Source organism: Solanum tuberosum, unplaced genomic scaffold (genome assembly GCF_000226075.1).
Source record: "Solanum tuberosum cultivar DM 1-3 516 R44 unplaced genomic scaffold, SolTub_3.0 scf00133, whole genome shotgun sequence".
NCBI lineage: Eukaryota > Viridiplantae > Streptophyta > Magnoliopsida > Solanales > Solanaceae > Solanum > Solanum tuberosum.
The window spans coordinates 368,713-387,328 of record NW_006239056.1 but is presented as its reverse complement, the minus strand read 5'-3'; the positions used below and the strand labels follow the sequence as shown (position 1 = coordinate 387,328).

The 18,616-nt window shown below is 33.6% G+C and overlaps 1 protein-coding gene across 4 annotated transcripts; it reads left to right on the top strand.

The window, feature by feature from the left end:
* The first annotated feature begins 3,232 nt into the window (after positions 1 to 3,232).
* On the top strand, positions 3,233 to 10,275 carry LOC102605645 (pentatricopeptide repeat-containing protein At3g02650, mitochondrial). 4 transcript variants are annotated; one of them, XR_001473908.1, is made up of 3 exons: positions 3,233 to 5,153; positions 8,939 to 9,046; positions 10,005 to 10,275. XR_001473908.1 is itself a non-coding variant. In XM_015310347.1 (2 exons), coding segments are annotated over exons 1-2 (1,788 nt in total). In that variant the 5' UTR covers positions 3,233 to 3,362; the 3' UTR covers positions 8,940 to 9,495. The 4 variants fall into 4 exon arrangements, 3 of the variants coding, with proteins under 3 accessions (XP_015165833.1, XP_015165832.1, XP_015165834.1); XM_015310347.1 differs by lacking the exon at positions 10,005 to 10,275 and having other exon boundaries at positions 3,233 to 5,149; positions 8,939 to 9,495; XM_015310346.1 differs by lacking the exons at positions 8,939 to 9,046; positions 10,005 to 10,275 and adding an exon at positions 5,385 to 5,471.
* Positions 10,276 to 18,616: the final 8,341 nt, after the last annotated feature.

The window sequence follows — 18,616 nt, the reverse complement described above, 5'->3', positions numbered from 1 at the left end:
ACGTTTTAACCCAAGATAAAAAAAAAATTCATGTTTTACCCTCAACATTAAGGGGTCGTTTGGTTCGCCAACAAGAGTGAGATCAATTATTGTGAACTAATGCTAAGTTATGTAAGTATTAATTATGTAGGATTACAAAAAAACACAATCAAATACCGTATAAAATCAATACAACATTTGAAAACCACCAACCAAACGTTGTATAAAATTAAAACATGAACAACTTTTATCTTATTTGCAAACCAAACACGGTATAAAATTAATACATGAATGCCTAAGTTAGACCTCATATGTAATTTGTTTGCATTTAATGTCGGTCCAAATCTAAATGGTTCAGACATTAAGCCATTAAGTGAGTTTGTTTTTTCTACTTAAAAATATCTTAATGAGTCTGAAATGGTCTGAATAAATCAGATTCATGTATCAACTTTGACCTTATCCAACAAATCAAACATGATATAAAATTAATACATAAATGTCCATTCTTTCTACTTTAACTATAATATCAAATCATGATCTTATTATATTTCATTGTTGTGATTTAGTTATTTGATTTTCTCAATACATTTGATCTCATATTGTGAACTAACGATAAAACTTATAAATAGTCATGTATGTTAGGCAATTACGTGTGTGTGAAGATGAAATCCAAATAGTACGTTTGTTAAATTTAGTTAGACCTCTACGAGTTTAAGTTTGAAAAAATATATGAAGAATGTAATTTTCGTTCAATTCTATTATGTCTTATAATGATTTGATTTAATTGAATAAATTCGCAGCATATCTAGATTCATAAATAATATTGTAACACCTCATAATTAAAAATGTTAAAATAATGAGTTTATAATTAATGATTCGATTTATCGTGTTTAACATCAACTGTCGAGAGAATAATTTAAATGGGTGATTATACCATGAAATATGTGTATTAAGTCACTTGAAATTCTTAGACGAAAGTTAAAAACTAAACGGAGTTCTGAACCAAAAATTTTAGCCATCAAGTTCAAAATAAGAAAGTTGTGACATAATTTTATTGATGGGCTGATTTGGCTAAATATATCTCCCATTCTATAAGAATTTGGAGGGCCTATTATATATCAAATTAAAGGTCTTTAAGTCTATTTTCTAAAACATCAAATCATTCGTTAATTCGACATCAAATAAAAAACTATGATTATTTTACCACATTTTTTTCGAAGAAAATCGGGTTTGAAACATGTCGATTTTTCCCTCTATATGACGATGATTTATGATTAAAAAAAAACAAGTTTTCAAACTTGTAGAGAACTAGGAGGATTTAAGGGTGGTAGGTGCTTATCAATCTAACTAAATAGACCACCATCTGGGCCTTTATGAGCCATTTGTACCTTCTAGATGTCCAGTTTGTGGCTATATATCTATCAAGTTCGTAGGCTCATATATAAGGCTACTGTATTTGAATTTGGGCACACAAAAATCTTATATTTATATCTAAGTACAATTTGCTTGTATATCTATATTTGAGCAAATAAGATTGATATAATTGTCTTCGAGCACGTAAGATGTTTGTGTCTAAATACAAAAAAGCTCTTGTAACTAGCATACAAGGCTCCTAAACTGAGTATGTAAGAGTCTTGAACTGAGCACATAAAATCTTCTAGCTAAAAACGCAAAACTCATGTAACTAAAACATTTACAACTACACCAAGCAACAACAGAAAAGTAAATGGCTCGAAGGTAAGTGAGCAAACTATAAATAACTCATATGAGTAATTTTCAAGCTGTATTTATCATGTGATCTCTCTCTATTGAATAATAGTTCAACACCACACACACACACCTACACAAGGAGTCCACACAAAAAAACTATTGCTACAAATAACTTGTCTATGATATACTAGTCATATCACACTTAGGCTCTAAAGAATCATAGAGAGAAGACGTGATAATCTTAGCATAACTTATGTTAATTCTTTAGAGTCACACAAAACCTAGCGCGTAACTTCCGTAGCTATAACCATATCATAGTCCATAACACTCACCACAAACTCTAATCAAAATACGACAACAAAACATGATAAATATGCCGATAACATTAAGTTCTTTTTCAAAACTAATTCAAAGCTTAAATTTAAAACGTATCGAAGACTCATAACTCTGATCTTAAGATGGACGAATTCTATCAATAGTGAAAATAGAAAATGCATGAGCTACCTATTCTAATTAACAACACGCAAAGCTGAAATCAACAGAAAAAGCACATACAAGTTCGGGTGCTAGAGTTTTTCAATTTGAATCTAGCTTCAATTGATCGTCTTCCTTCAATTTTGTCATATCAAAACACATGGAGAAATGAACCTTCTCCCTCTAAGAAATGTTGTCTAAAATGAAATAAAACACAGGAGATTAAATTATATATATCTTCATTGATCTAGGGTCCTATTTCAAGTGGTTGTTCAGTCTGACAAAAATATAAATATTTTTTAATTTTGAAGTCACATCAACAAATGATTTAATACACTATAGATTAAAATCGTAGACGATCAATCTGACAGGCAGTAAGCCCTCTAACTCTTTATATATTAGAAGATATGCTTATTTTAAGCAAGTCATAACTACGATTATTTGAAATATTTTTCCCTAATTTATATCTTCAACTAGAATTTTGTTTCAAGCCTTTTTTGGGCCTACTATTTGACACGATATGTGGTTTGTTATTAGTCCAGTTAGTAAAAATGTATTTATAATATAATTAAAAGAGATGTATATTGATGTAATCGTATATGAATTAAGAAATTTTATTTTATTTCTAAGGAATAATGCTCAAGTATACCTCTATATTATTTAAAGAAACCTTCTTTAATGTTTTTTTGATTCAAAAATATTTTTATCTTTATATTTTTGGCTAAAAAATACCCCAACTAACATAAAATCCAAATCATACCCTTCTTGCTAATAACCTCTCAAAAAAAAATGTGACACAAGTTATACTCCAAATCATAAGTTAAGTGTAACAAATTAGTGACAAAAATAATGTTTCAAAACAAAATTTTCTAAAAAGTATTGCTCTACAAATCAATTACTACATAATTTATGCCTAAGTGAAACTATGTCAGAATGAAAAACATTTTAACTCATAATGTTTTTAAAAATAAATAAAATAAATTAAAGAACGAATATTTGAAGGACAAAAATTAAAGAGTAGCCTATAAAAACTTGAAAAAAGTGGGGCAATTGGACTGGGCTGAGACTTTGGGTTTGGGTCTGGCTTCTATACTGTTTACACTTCGGGCTATGCCCAGATCAGGAAAACCTCAAGCACAATAGTATAGGGTTTTACAGAGAGAAACCTCAAGAGAGAAACAGAGAGAGAGAGAGAGAGAATGTGGAGACAAGCGGTTCTGAGTAGAGTTGTAGCAAGGAAAAACTTTCATGGCCTCCAAAACCGTGCCTTTGTTACTTTTCTTCCTCAAGTATCCAGAGATCAAACTTTAGCTCCAGTGAGTTCATTTGCATCTTCATTTCGTTATTATTCTCATTGGGTTTCTTCCACATCTTGTTTACGTGAAACAACAAGACTTTTTTCATCAAACCCATCTGAACAATCTGAATCTCTAGGTTCTGAACCCTTTGAAAATGATAAAGACTCTGTTTTTGGAGGAGTTGTTGAAGGGTCCTCTGTTTTTGATGGAATTGAGGATACCCTTGCAGTTGAAAATGGGTCTGATTTAGGAGATAATGAGGTTGTAGTGGAAGATGAGGAAGAAGCTGAGGATTTAGATTTGGAGAAATTGGAGAGTGTGTTGTCTCTATTGCAGAGTAGTGGTAATATTGATGGATCTGTCGAGTCTAGTCTTGAGGAAATTGGGTTGTCTTTGAATGAGGAGTTGGTTGTTAGAGTGCTCGAGACGCCCTATGTTCCTGGGGAGAATTTGATTTCGTTTTTCAAGTGGGTCTTGAAGAAACCTGAGTTTGTAGTGACGAGTAGGGCGGTTGAATTGTTGGTTACTGCAATCTGCATTCGAGGTAGGAATGTCTATGCTTTATGGGATATGGTGAAGGAGATTGGAGAAAAGAACAAGGGGATATTGAGTGGTGAGATTCTTAATGAATTGATTGCTTTATTGTCAAGATTAGGTAAGGGAAAGGCTGCATTTGAGATCTTTAATAAGTTTGGGGATTTAGGATGTGCACCAAATGCTGATACATACTATTTCACCATTGAAGCACTTTCTAGGCGTTCGATTTATGATTGGGCTTCTACTGTTTGTGAGAAGATGCTTAATGCTGATATGTTGCCTGGTGCTGAGAAAGTTGGAAAGATTGTTTCTTTTCTGTGTAAAGGAAATAAGTCTAGAGATGCACATCTGGTTTATTTGTCGGCAAAGGAGAAAAATATTAATCTGCCTGTATCTTCTATTAAGTTATTGATCAGCTCTCTTTGTCGCAAAGATGAAGGCGTTAACCTTGCAATGGAGATGTTGGATGAGTTCCCCAAAGAAGAGCGGAAGCATGCCATTAAGTCATTCTCACATGTCATCAATGGGTTGTGTAGGGCAAATGATGTAACAGGGGAAAAGCAGCTGCGTTCCTATTGCAGTGAAGACATTGAAGAGGCCAAAAACTTGCTCTTAAAAATGATAGATGCAGGTCCACCGCCTGGCAATGCAGTCTTCAATACAGTTATTAATGCACTCTCCAAGAAGGGAGAAATGGGAGAAGCTAGGAAACTATTGAAGGTGATGGAGGGTAGAGGTTTGAAACCTGATGTGTACACTTATAGTGTAATTATGAGTGGTTATACAAAGGGAGGTGAGATGGAGGAGGCCTGCAAGATTTTGAATGAAGCCAAAAAGAAGCACTCCAATCTAAGTCCTGTCACTTATCACACAATTATTCGGGGCTATTGCAAGCTCGAACAGTATGACAAGGCTCTGGAACTATTGGGAGAGATGAAGGAGTATGGAGTTCAGCCTAATGCGGATGAATATAACAAATTTATTCAATCTCTCTGCCTTAAGGCTTTAGATTGGACAACAGCAGAGAAGCTGCTTGAGGAGATGAAGGAGAATGGGGTGCATCTAAATGCAATCACAAAGGGTCTCGTAAGAGCTGTTAAGGAGTTAGAACAGGAAGAAGTAGGAACAAATGAAATAACGGCTACAGCATAGTAGGTACCCTATCTCTGCCTTTAGCTGTAGGGATCTGTATCTTCTGTTTCTTTTTCATGTTATGGTCTGAGATAATAGCAGGCTTAAAACTGTAACACCTGCATTTTGTATGCTGAACAGCCATTAGAGTTCTGAAGAAAGGATTTTTTTTTTCATTTTAAAATAATGTTTGCTGCCAAACTTCTTGAGTTGAATGGATCAGAATGATAGTTTCGTAACTAAGACTTTCAACAGGGGTATAGAGATGTGCATTTTTCCTATATTTACCTAGTGGTTCTCTGTTGGCGCAACATCAGCTCAGCAAACAATTATTTTGGTGAGTTATGATTATTGACACAATGGAAATATGCTACTTATAATATTTTTTTTGTATATTCATCAATTACATATGTTATGTACAATAGAGAGGCACCAATCAGGTGAAACAGTTGCAAATCCCAAAATGGATGGATGCATGATAAAGCGAGATTGGATCTATGAGAAAGCAAAAGATGTTTGGGACTAAATGAGTCTAGAAGCTTTACAAGCTCTTTAAACCCATATGCAAACTGCCATAGGCATGAAAAATGAATTTGTCTGAGGCATCACAATTTGAACTGTTGACCATTCTAGTTTTTTGTTTTGCGAATTCTCCTTCCAATTGCATTTTGATTCCAACTATTATTTATTTGTCTTTACATCTCGGTTTCCTTGACATAAAGGAGTGTCATGATGCTATATTGCTATTGAGTAAACCAAAAGTGAGTTTACTTTAGTTGGAGGAACCTATTGAATAACATCTTTGATCGTGCATAGAAAATCAAATTACGTAGATATAGCTTCCAAGCTGTTTGTCCCATGGCTGTAGGTTACAACTTTGGATGTGTCTTAGAGCTTTCTTCCCAAGGAAGTGTTCTATACTGTTTGCATTATAGACTTTGTATGCATATATTGTGTTCTATAGTGTAGTAGTATCTCTATAAACTTCCAGCAGGAACAAATATTAGTTTCTCCAACCTTTCCCTTCCTCTCATTTATTTTCTGATGGGAAGAAAGAAGACTAGATGTAGCATTTTTGGGTTACTGTAGCTTTTGATCTCTGATAATTTCCTATCACACATCGTGAGTAAAGTGATAATCATTTCTTTGCATTAATTTTTTAGGGATATAAGAGGTGGAAGATCGTACATTCTCTTTCTTCCCTCCAAGACCTAATTATGTCTTGCTGCCAATTCAATTTGTCCATGACATGAATAACACTTTGGTTGTTCTGACTTGTTGGTGAAGCACATGTATCATTTAGTAAAAACAACAATGCTTTTTGCCTCAATGCCAAACTAGCTAGGTTGGTCATGCGCATTATATTCGTTCCTCTCCGTTTCTGCCCCTTGCAATTCTAGCTGATTTGCTTTGTGTTCAAGATAAATTGCTGAACAGAGAAAAATGGGATGTTCATCATAGCTGAATAAGGTGTTACGGTATGAGTATAATGCAGATGTATATTTTTTTTTTGAAATTGGTAACATTTGTATTTAAGATGGTACTTAAGAGGTGGAATATCGTACATTCTCTTTCTTCCCTCCCCCCTCCAAGTCCTAATTATGTCTTGCTGCCAATTCAATTTGTCCATGACATGAATAACACTTTGGTTGTACTGACTTGTTGGTGAAGCACTTGTATCCTTTAGTAAAACAACAATGCTTTTTGCCTCAATGCCAAACTAGTTAGGTTGGTCATGCGCATTATATTCGTTCCTCTCCGTTTCTGCCCCTTGCAATTCTAGCTGTTTTGCTTTGTGTTCAAGATAAATTGCTGAACAGAGAAAAATGGGACCTTTCATCATAGCTGAATAAGGTGTTACGGTATGAGTATAATGCAGATGTATATTTTTTTTTTTTGAAACTGGTAACATTTGTATTTAAGATAGTACTTGGGTAGTACCGAAAAACCATATTTACAAATAAGCAGAAAGAAAGTATAATCTACCCCAAAGCTGAACCAAATCTAAATGGACCCTAAAACATCTATGATTGACTCAGTTTCATTGGAGTAGACATTTGTACACCAAAAACAGAACAACAAAATACACTTAAGCTTGACTTCCTGCATGTTGTTGTTACTTGTTCCTATTCTCAAAACATCTATCATTTCTCTCCCTCCATATAGCCCACCAAATACAAGCAAGGATCATCCTCCATCTTTCTTTGTTTGTAGCCCCAACTCCAGCTCCAGCCATCTCCCAACTGAATAGAGTCTCATCAATCCTTAAGCTTGACTTCCTGCATGTTGTTGTTACTTGTTCCTATTCTCAAAACATCTATCATTTCTCTCCCTCCATATAGCCCACCAAATACAAGCAAGGATCATCCTCCATCTTTCTTTGTTTGTAGCCCCAACTCCAGCAACCTCCTGACAGAATAGAGTCTCATCAATCTTGCGAGGCATACTCCAATCTTGCGAGGCATACTCCAGGAGATGCCTCTAAGATTAAGGAAAATTTGCCACAACCGCTCATGAAAATTGCAATCTAAGAAGAGACGTCTTAGTAGCCTTACCACATAACGAACATCTGTTGCAGAAAGAGATTCCTCTCTTAGCCACATTATCCAATGTCAAAACTGCTTCATTGGCTAGTAGCCATGTAAAGCATGCCACTTTGTGTGGCACTTTGATCCTCCACTCCCAACTGAATAGAGTCTCATCAATCTTGCTAGGCATACTCCAGGAGATGCCTCTGTGATTAAGGACAATCTGCCACAACTGCTCAGTAAAGTTGCAATGTAAGAAGAGATGTCTTGCTGTCTCAGTAGCCTTACCACATAAGGAACATCTATTGCATAGAGAGATTCCTCTCTTAGCCACATTAAGCATGCCACTTTGTGTGGCATTTTGATCCTCTAGATTTGCTTCCAAGGCTATTTGAAGTCCTGAATGCCACCAAGACTTATCTGTTTGTATCCTTCCTTCACCTTGTAACTTGCCCCTGCCACCATAAACAATCCTCACCTGTTTGTGTACCTTGAAAATTCTCCAGAACCTTAAACAGTTCAAGTATTCTGGGAATTTCCCAGTCATTCAAATTTCTTCTAAGGATCATATCCCAACTTGTTGTGACAATATTTCAGCAACAGTCTTTTGTTGGTGTTGAGCCAATGTAAAGATGTCAGGGAAACGATCTTTGAGGCTCACAACACCCATCCATTTATCAAACCAAAAATTGGTTTTTCTTCCATTTTGTACCTTGACAGTTGACTGATTACTGAGGGAAGGCCAAAAAATTCTGATGGATTTCCTAAGGCTAACCCCATGGGTATTTACCTCTTTGGTTACCCATTTATTCAGGTCCCCATACTTGTTGTTGATCACCCTATACCAGAGTGCTTGGTCCTCTCGATGGTACTTCCATAGCCACTTCACCTTAAGAGCTTTGCTTTGGTTTTTGAGATTCTTGATACCTAATCCACCTTGCTTCTTACTTCTGATGATGTTCTTCCACTTGACTAAGAGGGTGTTTGGATTGACTTAAAAGTTGGTCAAACCTACTTTAAGTCAGTTTTTGACAAATATAACATTAACTTAAAATAAGTCAAAAAAATGACTTGAAATAAGTTAGGAAGTGTTTGACAAGGTTAAAAATTACTTAAAATAAGTTAAAAACCAAAAGTAGGTCTTCCCCTACTTTTTATTTTTTAACTTAAAAGTCATTTAAGTTTGACTTTTTATTTTTGACTTAAAAACTACTTTTTTTAAGCCAATCCAAACGGGCTCCAAGTGTGAAAGCCTTTTCTTTCCTTATTTCCTTGCCACAGGAAGGATCCCTAGTATTATTTGCATTCTGGGCAGTGGAGAGGGTGAAATCAATACTGGTTCATATCAATTGCTTTGCAGAGAGGAGAACACTATCTCATCACCATAAGGTATCCAAGTTTCTTTTTGGATGAGTAACTTGTTAAGTTGATTCTGACCTGCAGTCTTGTAAGCTGTGAGATGGTAGGACTCTACATTGAGCTGATGGCATAGCATGGCCATAGCTATAGAGGTCTCATGCAATTGCATTTTGGTCGACGAAATGTAGCTTACATACCTTCTGATCTGTAACAATGCAGAGAGAGATCATATATGTTGGTCATGGAATTTCTGATGTAGTCATCTAACTGGAAATATAATTACTTCTAAACTTGGTTTTTTAGGAAATTGTTCACTATCTGAAAGTATCTTAGAGGAGGTATCCAAATGGTATAAGTTGATTTTTGCATGTTCCTCAGAACCCCTCTAGGTTAAGTGAGACAGTGATGTAATTTTCAGAATACGTAGCTTTACATCTACCTATATTGAGCAGCTATGTTCGAGAGTGAATGGATTGTGATAATTTGCTGAGTAAGTGACAACTTTAGACTGCAAGTGCTCATAAAGAAAAGTAACTGTGAAGAAAAGCTCTCAACATTCAGGCAATACATTTTTTTCTTTTGGTCTAAAAGATCAAACTTATATTAAAATATTAAGATAGTAAAAGGGAGCTATTGGTGAAGTTACAGGGATACATGTTATCCACCACTTGGTGTATTCTAGAGTTCAAGCTGCATAGAATACTAGCTGGCTTGATGGAAAAGTATCCAGGAACTTGTAAAGCATAATACATCTTTTCCCAGATAAAACATCTGCCTTTTGAGTAACTGTACCTGAATACCAATATTCAGGATTGATGTCCCCATATGTCCATCCCACATACTATCTTGTACTTGTGATGTGGACAGTGAGAAATCATAAAGTTTAGCAACACAAGTACTTTGTTCATTTGGTGTAGCAACTGCAGAGTAGAGATAGACAACTGCAGAAGCAGTTATCTCAATTGCAATCTTTAATCTGCTTGTCCAGGATGGCGAATCTCCATCGTTGTTACAAAGTAAATCTCAAGCCTTCAACATTTTCGTAAACCAGGACCAATCCAAGTTTCAACACATATTGTAGGTGGCTCATCTGTGAAGTGATTGCCAGATCTCGATAGACGATAAACATAATAGAGTTTCTACTGGGAAGTAAATCCAACCAGAATTAGGTGATTGATTGTCTATAGAACCCATGTCTGTCGGGGAATTTAACGTTTACCATATGATATGAAAATAAGCTTAGCTAGCAGTAAACTTCCATTCTTCTCATGTTTTTTGCCTGTGTTGTGGTTGGAAAAGATGGGGTCTTCAATTCTCATCTTACTAGAAATGCTAATGTAAAGTTCACTTCATAGCCAGTGATAGTGTTGTAGCTATAAATCCAAGAAACCATCAGATATTTGTTGGCAGAGGCTTGTTGTCGTTGAAGGGTTAAAAATACCTTTAAACTGTATGAAATTGAATAAAAATGCCATTGGTTAATAGCTTGGTTTACAAATGCCTTTGCTGTTGGTAGAGTTTGGTCCGAAAATGTCTCTATTCGGAATATATATAGTTATTTTAAGACATTATTTTTCTTATAATAATTTTTTTTATTAACAAATGTTTATCCTATTTAATTTAGAAAAGATTTAGAAATAAAAAATGTTTCCTATTTTATTAGGGATTTTCTTATCGTTATTTAAATGAAAATTAATGATGAGGTTACTATGACCTTATATATGACCTATATTATAAGTTAAAAATGTACATGAAGTTATTAATTGATAAAATGTGATTGAGGAGAAACAAAGATTATTATCTATTTATTTGTTAGTTAAAGTGATTTTAAAGAAAAACAACTACACTAGGATTCTTTAAAAGTAATATTTTTATGAAAAACTACTCAATTAGACAAACATCCCTATCATATCTACTAAATTTCATTACACTTTAAACTAATTACATAATCTCTTTCCTCTTTCTGCTTTCCCACTCACCCCCCCTCCCCCCGTCCTCTCTTTCTGTTTCCCCTCATTCTCTTGCTCTCTCTCTCGCTCCTTGCTTTCTGTACGGTTGCGATAACTTAAAGACAATTGATGAATGTATTAGTGCATATTTTCATACTAGATACATGTATTTTTGATACATATATATCAAGTATCAAAATACATGTATCTATGCACGAATACACTGTTGAATGTATCAATGTATATTTATATATGCGTGTATCTATGCATGGATATACGGTTGAATGTATCAATGTATATTCCTATATGCATGTATTCTATTCACGGATATACTAGATGTTTCATATTGGATACATTAGATGAATATGATATCGGATACTAGATGAAATTGGTTTTGGATACACGTATACATAAAGTTGTGAAATTAGAATTCCACCCAAAGGTCCAAATCACTCTCAAATGCCTCAGGGACCTTGCAAATCATCAAACCAAATAAATCATCATCTAGACCTAGTGAAATCGTTGAAACTCCAAGCCGATCTCTCTAATCCCAAATGTTGACTTTGGTCAAATCTTTCAAATTTCAAACCTCAAAAACTAAAAATCTCTTCGAAATGCACCTAATCACCGTAGTCATGCCACTCGTTCCTTCAAATCATAAACAACTAACATAATCTATTAGGATGGTCAAACAAGGAGAAAAAAGAGGCAAAAATCACAAAACGACCTTGAGGGTCATTACATGATCTATTTTGCAGGGCTATTAAATATTCATAGCCTTTGAGGAGAAACAAAGTCATCCCTATGTATGTTGCATTTCTTGAAAAATATTCGATACGTTGCGTAGGGAGTAGTCAATATGAATGAAAACTTTTGTTCGAATGATAAAAGTGCAACTTACCCACATGATATATGAATTAGGTGCATATTACATATGAAACCAAAATCTTCATTTGAAAAGAAAAAATAATAGATTCATTATCCACCACACTTCGAATCATGCTCACAATATTTTCTTACTATGAGAGAAAAAAAGAGCACCCAAAGATCAGAAGATGAAAATTTCATATAACTTGCAAAGGAAAAGAATACATAATTTTAACATGCATAAATTTTAGTTTCTTTTTTTAGATGAAGGGAATTTGAAAACAAACCTCTCGAGAAAATGTTTGAGTAACAAATAGTGTGTGTATATATATATATATATATATATTATCATCTACTTACCCACATGATATATGAATTAGGTGCATATTACATATGAAACCAAAATCTTCATTTGAAAAGAAAAAATAATAGATTCATTATCCACCACACTTCGAATCATGCTCACAATATTTTCTTACTATGAGAGAAAAAAAGAGCACCCAAAGATCAGAAGATGAAAATTTCATATAACTTGCAAAGGAAAAGAATACATAATTTTAACATGCATAAATTTTAGTTTCTTTTTTTAGATGAAGGGAATTTGAAAACAAACCTCTCGAGAAAATGTTTGAGTAACAAATAGTGTGTGTATATATATATATATATATATATAGCTTATCATCTAGCTTAAGCACTATAATAAATTAAAATTAGCTAAAAATGTTGTTACTAAATAACTCAAAACTAATAGAACTTTTTGATAGTCTGTCACTAGTTAATCCATCACTAAATAGAATTAACGATGAATTTTACCAGTTAGCTATATAGGTTGTTCTTTGGTATGCTTTAATAGTGAAGTCACTTGTGTCTTCCTTTCTTCTAAACTTGTTGAGAAGTGCATAAATAAGCTCATCACTTTTCTGATCTCTTTCTTCTTGCTTCATCTTCCATTGTTGTTCTCTTTCTCTCCATCTCTTTTCCATCGTAAGCTCCTTCACATGATCCAAGACTATCCCCTAGTCGTAATACGATGCTTAGAGACACAAGTGATTCAAAGCTAATCTATAGTATGACATGACACTAAGATTCAAACAAATAATAACTAAAGATAACTGATGCGGAATCTAAAATTAAAATAAATTCAAAACAATTGAATAGTCAAAATAGAGTTCATTTGAACAACTATATGAAGATGAAACTACTGTCTGAAATCCTCTACTAAGATAAGTTGTTGGGACAAGCCCCCAATTAACTGTAACTATCAGAAACTGGAAGATTAACATAAAGAAATAACAATAGCTCTTGTCCTCGAAAGATGAGGACTCACCAAGCTCAATTGCTGAGATAATACAGAAATCGTACTAACCGCGAGCTGGATACCGAGCGTCTGAACCTATATTATAAAACAATATAGCACAAAAGAGTATGCGGTCAGTACTTTGAATGTACTGAATATGTGAGATAGACACAATAATCTAACAACCTAAACATGATAAATCTAAGATGCTAAACTTAATATAAAACGAAAATGAGCCTATGCAATGACCAAGTAATAAGCATGTAACTAATCAACACTGTACTGAGTAAACTAAAATATAAGGTCATCAGATATTTGAGACTGAACTGTGGGAGATACTATTAACCCATGTACTCCATGTGAGCTAAACGGAGTCCAACGTGTATCCCAGCTGGAAGGGTGCTCTGTACTTTGCCAGAGTATGAACACTGTCTAACGTGGATCCACTAAGCTGATGTCCAAAAGGGACTAAGGTGCCAATTCTCATCTGACGGGTGACCCTTTAAACCTATGTTGACATGTAGTTATGAGACTTAGAGATCACTACTAAAGGTCTCCGTACTAATTGACGAGTGAGCCTTCATCTCGATATCTGCTCGGTGCTAAGGAATACTCCCAACTGAATTATACTGGTAAACTACATAATACTGATAATATTGATAATACTCGACAACTCAATAATACTGAAATCTGAGACTGAAATAATAAATGCTCTATCTGAAAGCATTATATACATTATATATATATATGGAACTAAAAGATTGAAGGTACAACTGATCATAACAAATCCTATCATCCTGAATAAAGCATGTAATATAAGCAACACAATTTCAAAGACCTGATATTTTACCTATTCTGAGGGCTTACGAAATAACCATATAAAATATTAAATTTTAGGTTAAAACATGTATTCATGAAGAAAAATTGGAATAAGATGTAGTTCTTGCTTTTCATATGAACCCTAGATTCTGTAGAATTTGATTAACTGAAGAATGAAATTTTCTTTGGAATTTAATGGATGAAAAGATACCAATCAATGAAATCCCACATACGTGGAATGGAAAACCTTGCTAAATTTGAGAAATTCTTGGAGAAAAGTTTTGGACTTGGATCTTTTAGAACTTAAACTTGAGAAACCCTTCTATGAAGTGCTTGAAGATGAAATTTGTCGTAACTTATGAAATATTGACTTAGGATTTTCGGAAAAAGTTAATAGACGTGGGTTAGGGTATGGAATGATGAAAGGACGAAAACACCCCTCCTAGCATATTTTGTATATTAATTTCTATATTTGGTTCATTTTATGGATTTAAGTTTGAACGAATACAAACTTAATTAGTAATAATAATATTAAAATTTTGTAGACTGATTAAGAATATGCATAATGTACATACCAAATTATTGTTTAAATTTTTCATCTTAAACATAATACATATGATATTGAATTAAGAATTTACAAATTGAGTATAAAAGGTAACACTTTTTCCTCTTTCATTCAAGGGACTAGTCTTCTCTGGTCCAATATCTCAAAGAGGAAGTTTTTTATTATTATATTTCTTTACCAGTTTGTGGAATTAATTACAATATCTATTAAAATAAGCAAAAAAATATATAATGAATGCTTCTTATAAATGGATCTCACGCAACGTGAATTCAATTTAATCAAAATTTTATATTAGTGTCTGATAGAAATATAAAAGAAGTAAAAACATTGCTAGTAATTATTAATAATTATACTAATTAAGATCCACATTTGTTCATATTGCGTCAAGCTGATGATTGGTAGTATCAGCTACCATATTATTTATATTTATAATTATACTAATAATATTGCTTACACCACTTGTTCGTGCATTTTGGATAGTATGACAACTTCATAAATGAAAGAAACCTGTGCAAGATATCAACTTTTAAAGTATGACAACTTCGTAAATGAAAAATACCTACACAAATTATCAAAAATAATTTTATAAATATCAAAACGAGTGATACAGTTTCATAAATACAACAATTAGTGGAAAACTATACTTAAACAAGTTAAACACAATAACTAGTGCAATAACACGCAATGTAAAAAATTCTAGTGAAAGAAAAATAGTAAACATATTGAATAGCACACAATTATTGGTTGTCTCATTAATAACTATACAAGAAAAATCCCAGTGGGACTAGAATCATGTAAGGAAAAAAAGGGTACAACGTGCATTAACTCACCCTAATAAGAACATCAATCCAAAAACTTGAATCATCGTATCTCAGTAGATCGATTGCATCATCTTCTCAAAAATTGCAGTTGGTGGAGATATGGTGAACAACTCAACCATATTAATTAGGATCGAACAAATATGTTGCTCATTGACGTCCCCATTCTTTTGGAGATCGTTTGTGAAGAAAAACTTTGATAAAATGTGTTCTTTTCTATCTCCCTTTATGAATCCTCCATTATTTATTTTTGATAGAGTTGCATCATTGACATATAATCGATTTCGTCTGGGTTTTTCTTTCTTCTCCCATTATGTTTTAATGAAAAAAAAGAGAACATACCACCGTGATGTATGAATTAGGCACATGTAACATATGAGTTCAAAGTCTTGATAGGAAAAGGATGAATGACAGTGTAGACATTGAAATTTTGTGGGACTGATCTACAAGATGTGTTCAATTCGAGTTGGGACTCTACTAATTGTGTTCAACTCAAATTATGATTCTTGGAGGCTACTCAACCTTAAACCCTAGTTTATGCCTATATAAAGGGTACTAAATTCCCTTAAAAGGCATCTCAAAATATCCCATAAACTCTTGGCTATTTTTAAAGATAAAAAAGATCTCGAATATTCCGCAAATTGATGGAATATTCATATAAAGGTCAAATCTAAATCATCCTAGTTTGAGAAATACGCCACTAACGGCCCTCAAATCATGGATAAATCTTATGAGAGGAGAATCAAGGGAGGAACAGAATTGTACCCGCTATCTTGATGAATAAATTATGTAATAAAGTTATGTCTTCGGATTTTATTTTTGTGGTTTATTTATTTTCCATATGTTTAAAATTTGTTGGAAACAACTTGATTTGATCATTTTTATTTAAATGAGAAAATCATATTATTCTTTAGTGTTAATATTTACTTTGTGAGGAGGTAAAAATCTCAAATTAATTGCTATAACTTCAATTAATTGTGAACACTTTACGTATTCCTCTGTTCTTTTTGATTTCTAGTATTAGCTTTTTACTTATTCTTTAAAAAATATAATTAATAGAAGTTATTTGATTAATTTATACATCCTTCGTTCACTTTTATTCTCCACTATTCTAAAAATATTTTGTATACATTCTTTATTTTTATTTTTTTTGTCTGGATTGCTTTACAATGTGTGATATATATGGGGTACCCCATGCATTCATGTTTTCCGATCCGTACAGTGGCAGATCCAAATTTTTTATCAAGGAGTGTCAAAATATAAAGAAATAAAATCGCGTAGAAGTCAAGGAATGTAAATATGTAATCTATATATATAAAAAAATATTTTTTATTCTAGCTCCACAGTGTAGTTTTTCGACGAAAGGGTGTCAGTTGACACCCCAACTACATGTGAATCACTCCAGATACATACAAATACATGTATCTAGTGTGATCCGCATATATTTGAGATACACACAAATCTCGCTCGCCTCCCTCCCTAATCTTGCTCGCGATTCATTATCTGCTGAATATTGAATCACGCCTATATTTTCGATTATAAAGAAAGAGAAAAAGAGAGCCAAAAAATAAAAAAAAATGAAATTTCCTATAACTTGCAAAGAAAAAGAAGACATAAGTTCAACATGCATGGAATATTTATTTATATTTCTAGATGGAGGGCATTTCAAGATAAACACCGTAACGCCCCAAATTTCCAAACTATGACCGGATCCATTCTTTAAATGCATATAGACTCCAAATTCGATGATTTCTAATATTTGATAGGTATTTAAAATGATCTGTTTCTTTGGGAAGATCTTTGAATGTGAATTAAGGTCATAAGGGATTCCTAGAGTATTAAGATTTTGTGGCCTAATACCAAGAAAATGAAAGGTCGTAATGCCCTTGTTTCAACTTCTTAGACCGTTCGTCAATTCAAGTTATGTGCTAAAGTTAATGCCCATCTTACTGACCATTACGGATTCTGTGCGATTCGCCTCACAAATTGGACATCAGCTGCACGGGCAAGTCAATATTACTGTAAGGGTCGCGCGAAGTAGGCTCCAACTGCGCGACCGCGCGCACACGTGCTCCGAAATTATTTTAGTCTTCTCTTCCTTTCACATTTTAGGAGCGGTGTTTTAGTTCTTTCCTCATCCCATAACCCTAACCCATGACTATTAACTTCCCCAAAAGTCATATTCTAGGAGATTTGATAAGTTACGATAAACACTTCTTCTCTTCTTCCCCAACACTTCAAGAAACAAGATCTAAGGTTAATTCACAACGTCCCTTTTTTTTAATTTCTTCGTCAAAAGGTTTGTTTGAACACTCCCTACTTCAAGCTATGCATACACGATTCATATTATATTTTATTATTCGTATTTTCTAAATTACGAATTGAGGTAAGGGTGAAGAGATGATTTCATGAAAATTGATTACAAATGTTCCTCTCTTGTTAATTGTGTTCAAATTACTTAACTATGATTTCAGAATTTGGATTGTTGGTTTTGAATGGGTGAATTTCCTCATATGATTTTAAAAAGAGTTTTCCCTATAAATAATGGATTTGGGAATCTATGAGTCTTTCAAAAGCTTTGGTTTAAATGATGAATAAAGGGTAATTTTCCATCCCAGTTAAATGCTAATGATTTTGCATTTTATATGTTGTTTTATAACTTGGAAAGACTTGGATGTTGGCATTGAACAGACTTTAACATAAATGAGTCTTTGATTTTCAAAGGACGGGTTACGAGTTTTAAATGGCTAACTATGAAATTGGCATGTTTAGAATGACTTGCAAGTCTTGGTATGACGATACCAAGTGGAATATGCCTTATTCGATCAGGTAACTCTTAATAAATGAAAACTTGTAAATGTTTTAACCGGGGGCTTAAAAAGGGTTTGATAGTATCACCGAGAAGTTTTAAATTTTTTGTGACTCATCACCCGAAACTGCGTTTGCTGGTATTGGAGGTCCCAGTCTTGAAATATGGATGACCACTGTAGGTTGTTAATCAGAGCAGCCTCTACAGTCTTTTATTTGGGAGAGTTTGGTTCGCCAAATTCCTATATTTCTCAAATTCATGCGATATACATGGATTGGGGCCCTCAGAGGCCGGACCCATATAGCCCCTACGTCACATTATGTCGGTGAACACTACCTTACTCAAGATTAATGATTTTTGAAAGGTCTTTGTCAAAATGTTTTAGGCCTACACTTATGATTTTGTCTTTTCTTTATGTTTATGCTATTTATATGTATACTGTTTATCCTTTCCCCTGAGTTGCATGCTAGTACTTG

Bases quoted from the DNA above. Each gene is read 5' to 3' on its own strand.
- LOC102605645 (XM_015310347.1), top strand. From the start codon at position 3,363: ATGTGGAGACAAGCGGTTCTGAGTAGAGTTGTAGCAAGGAAAAACTTT.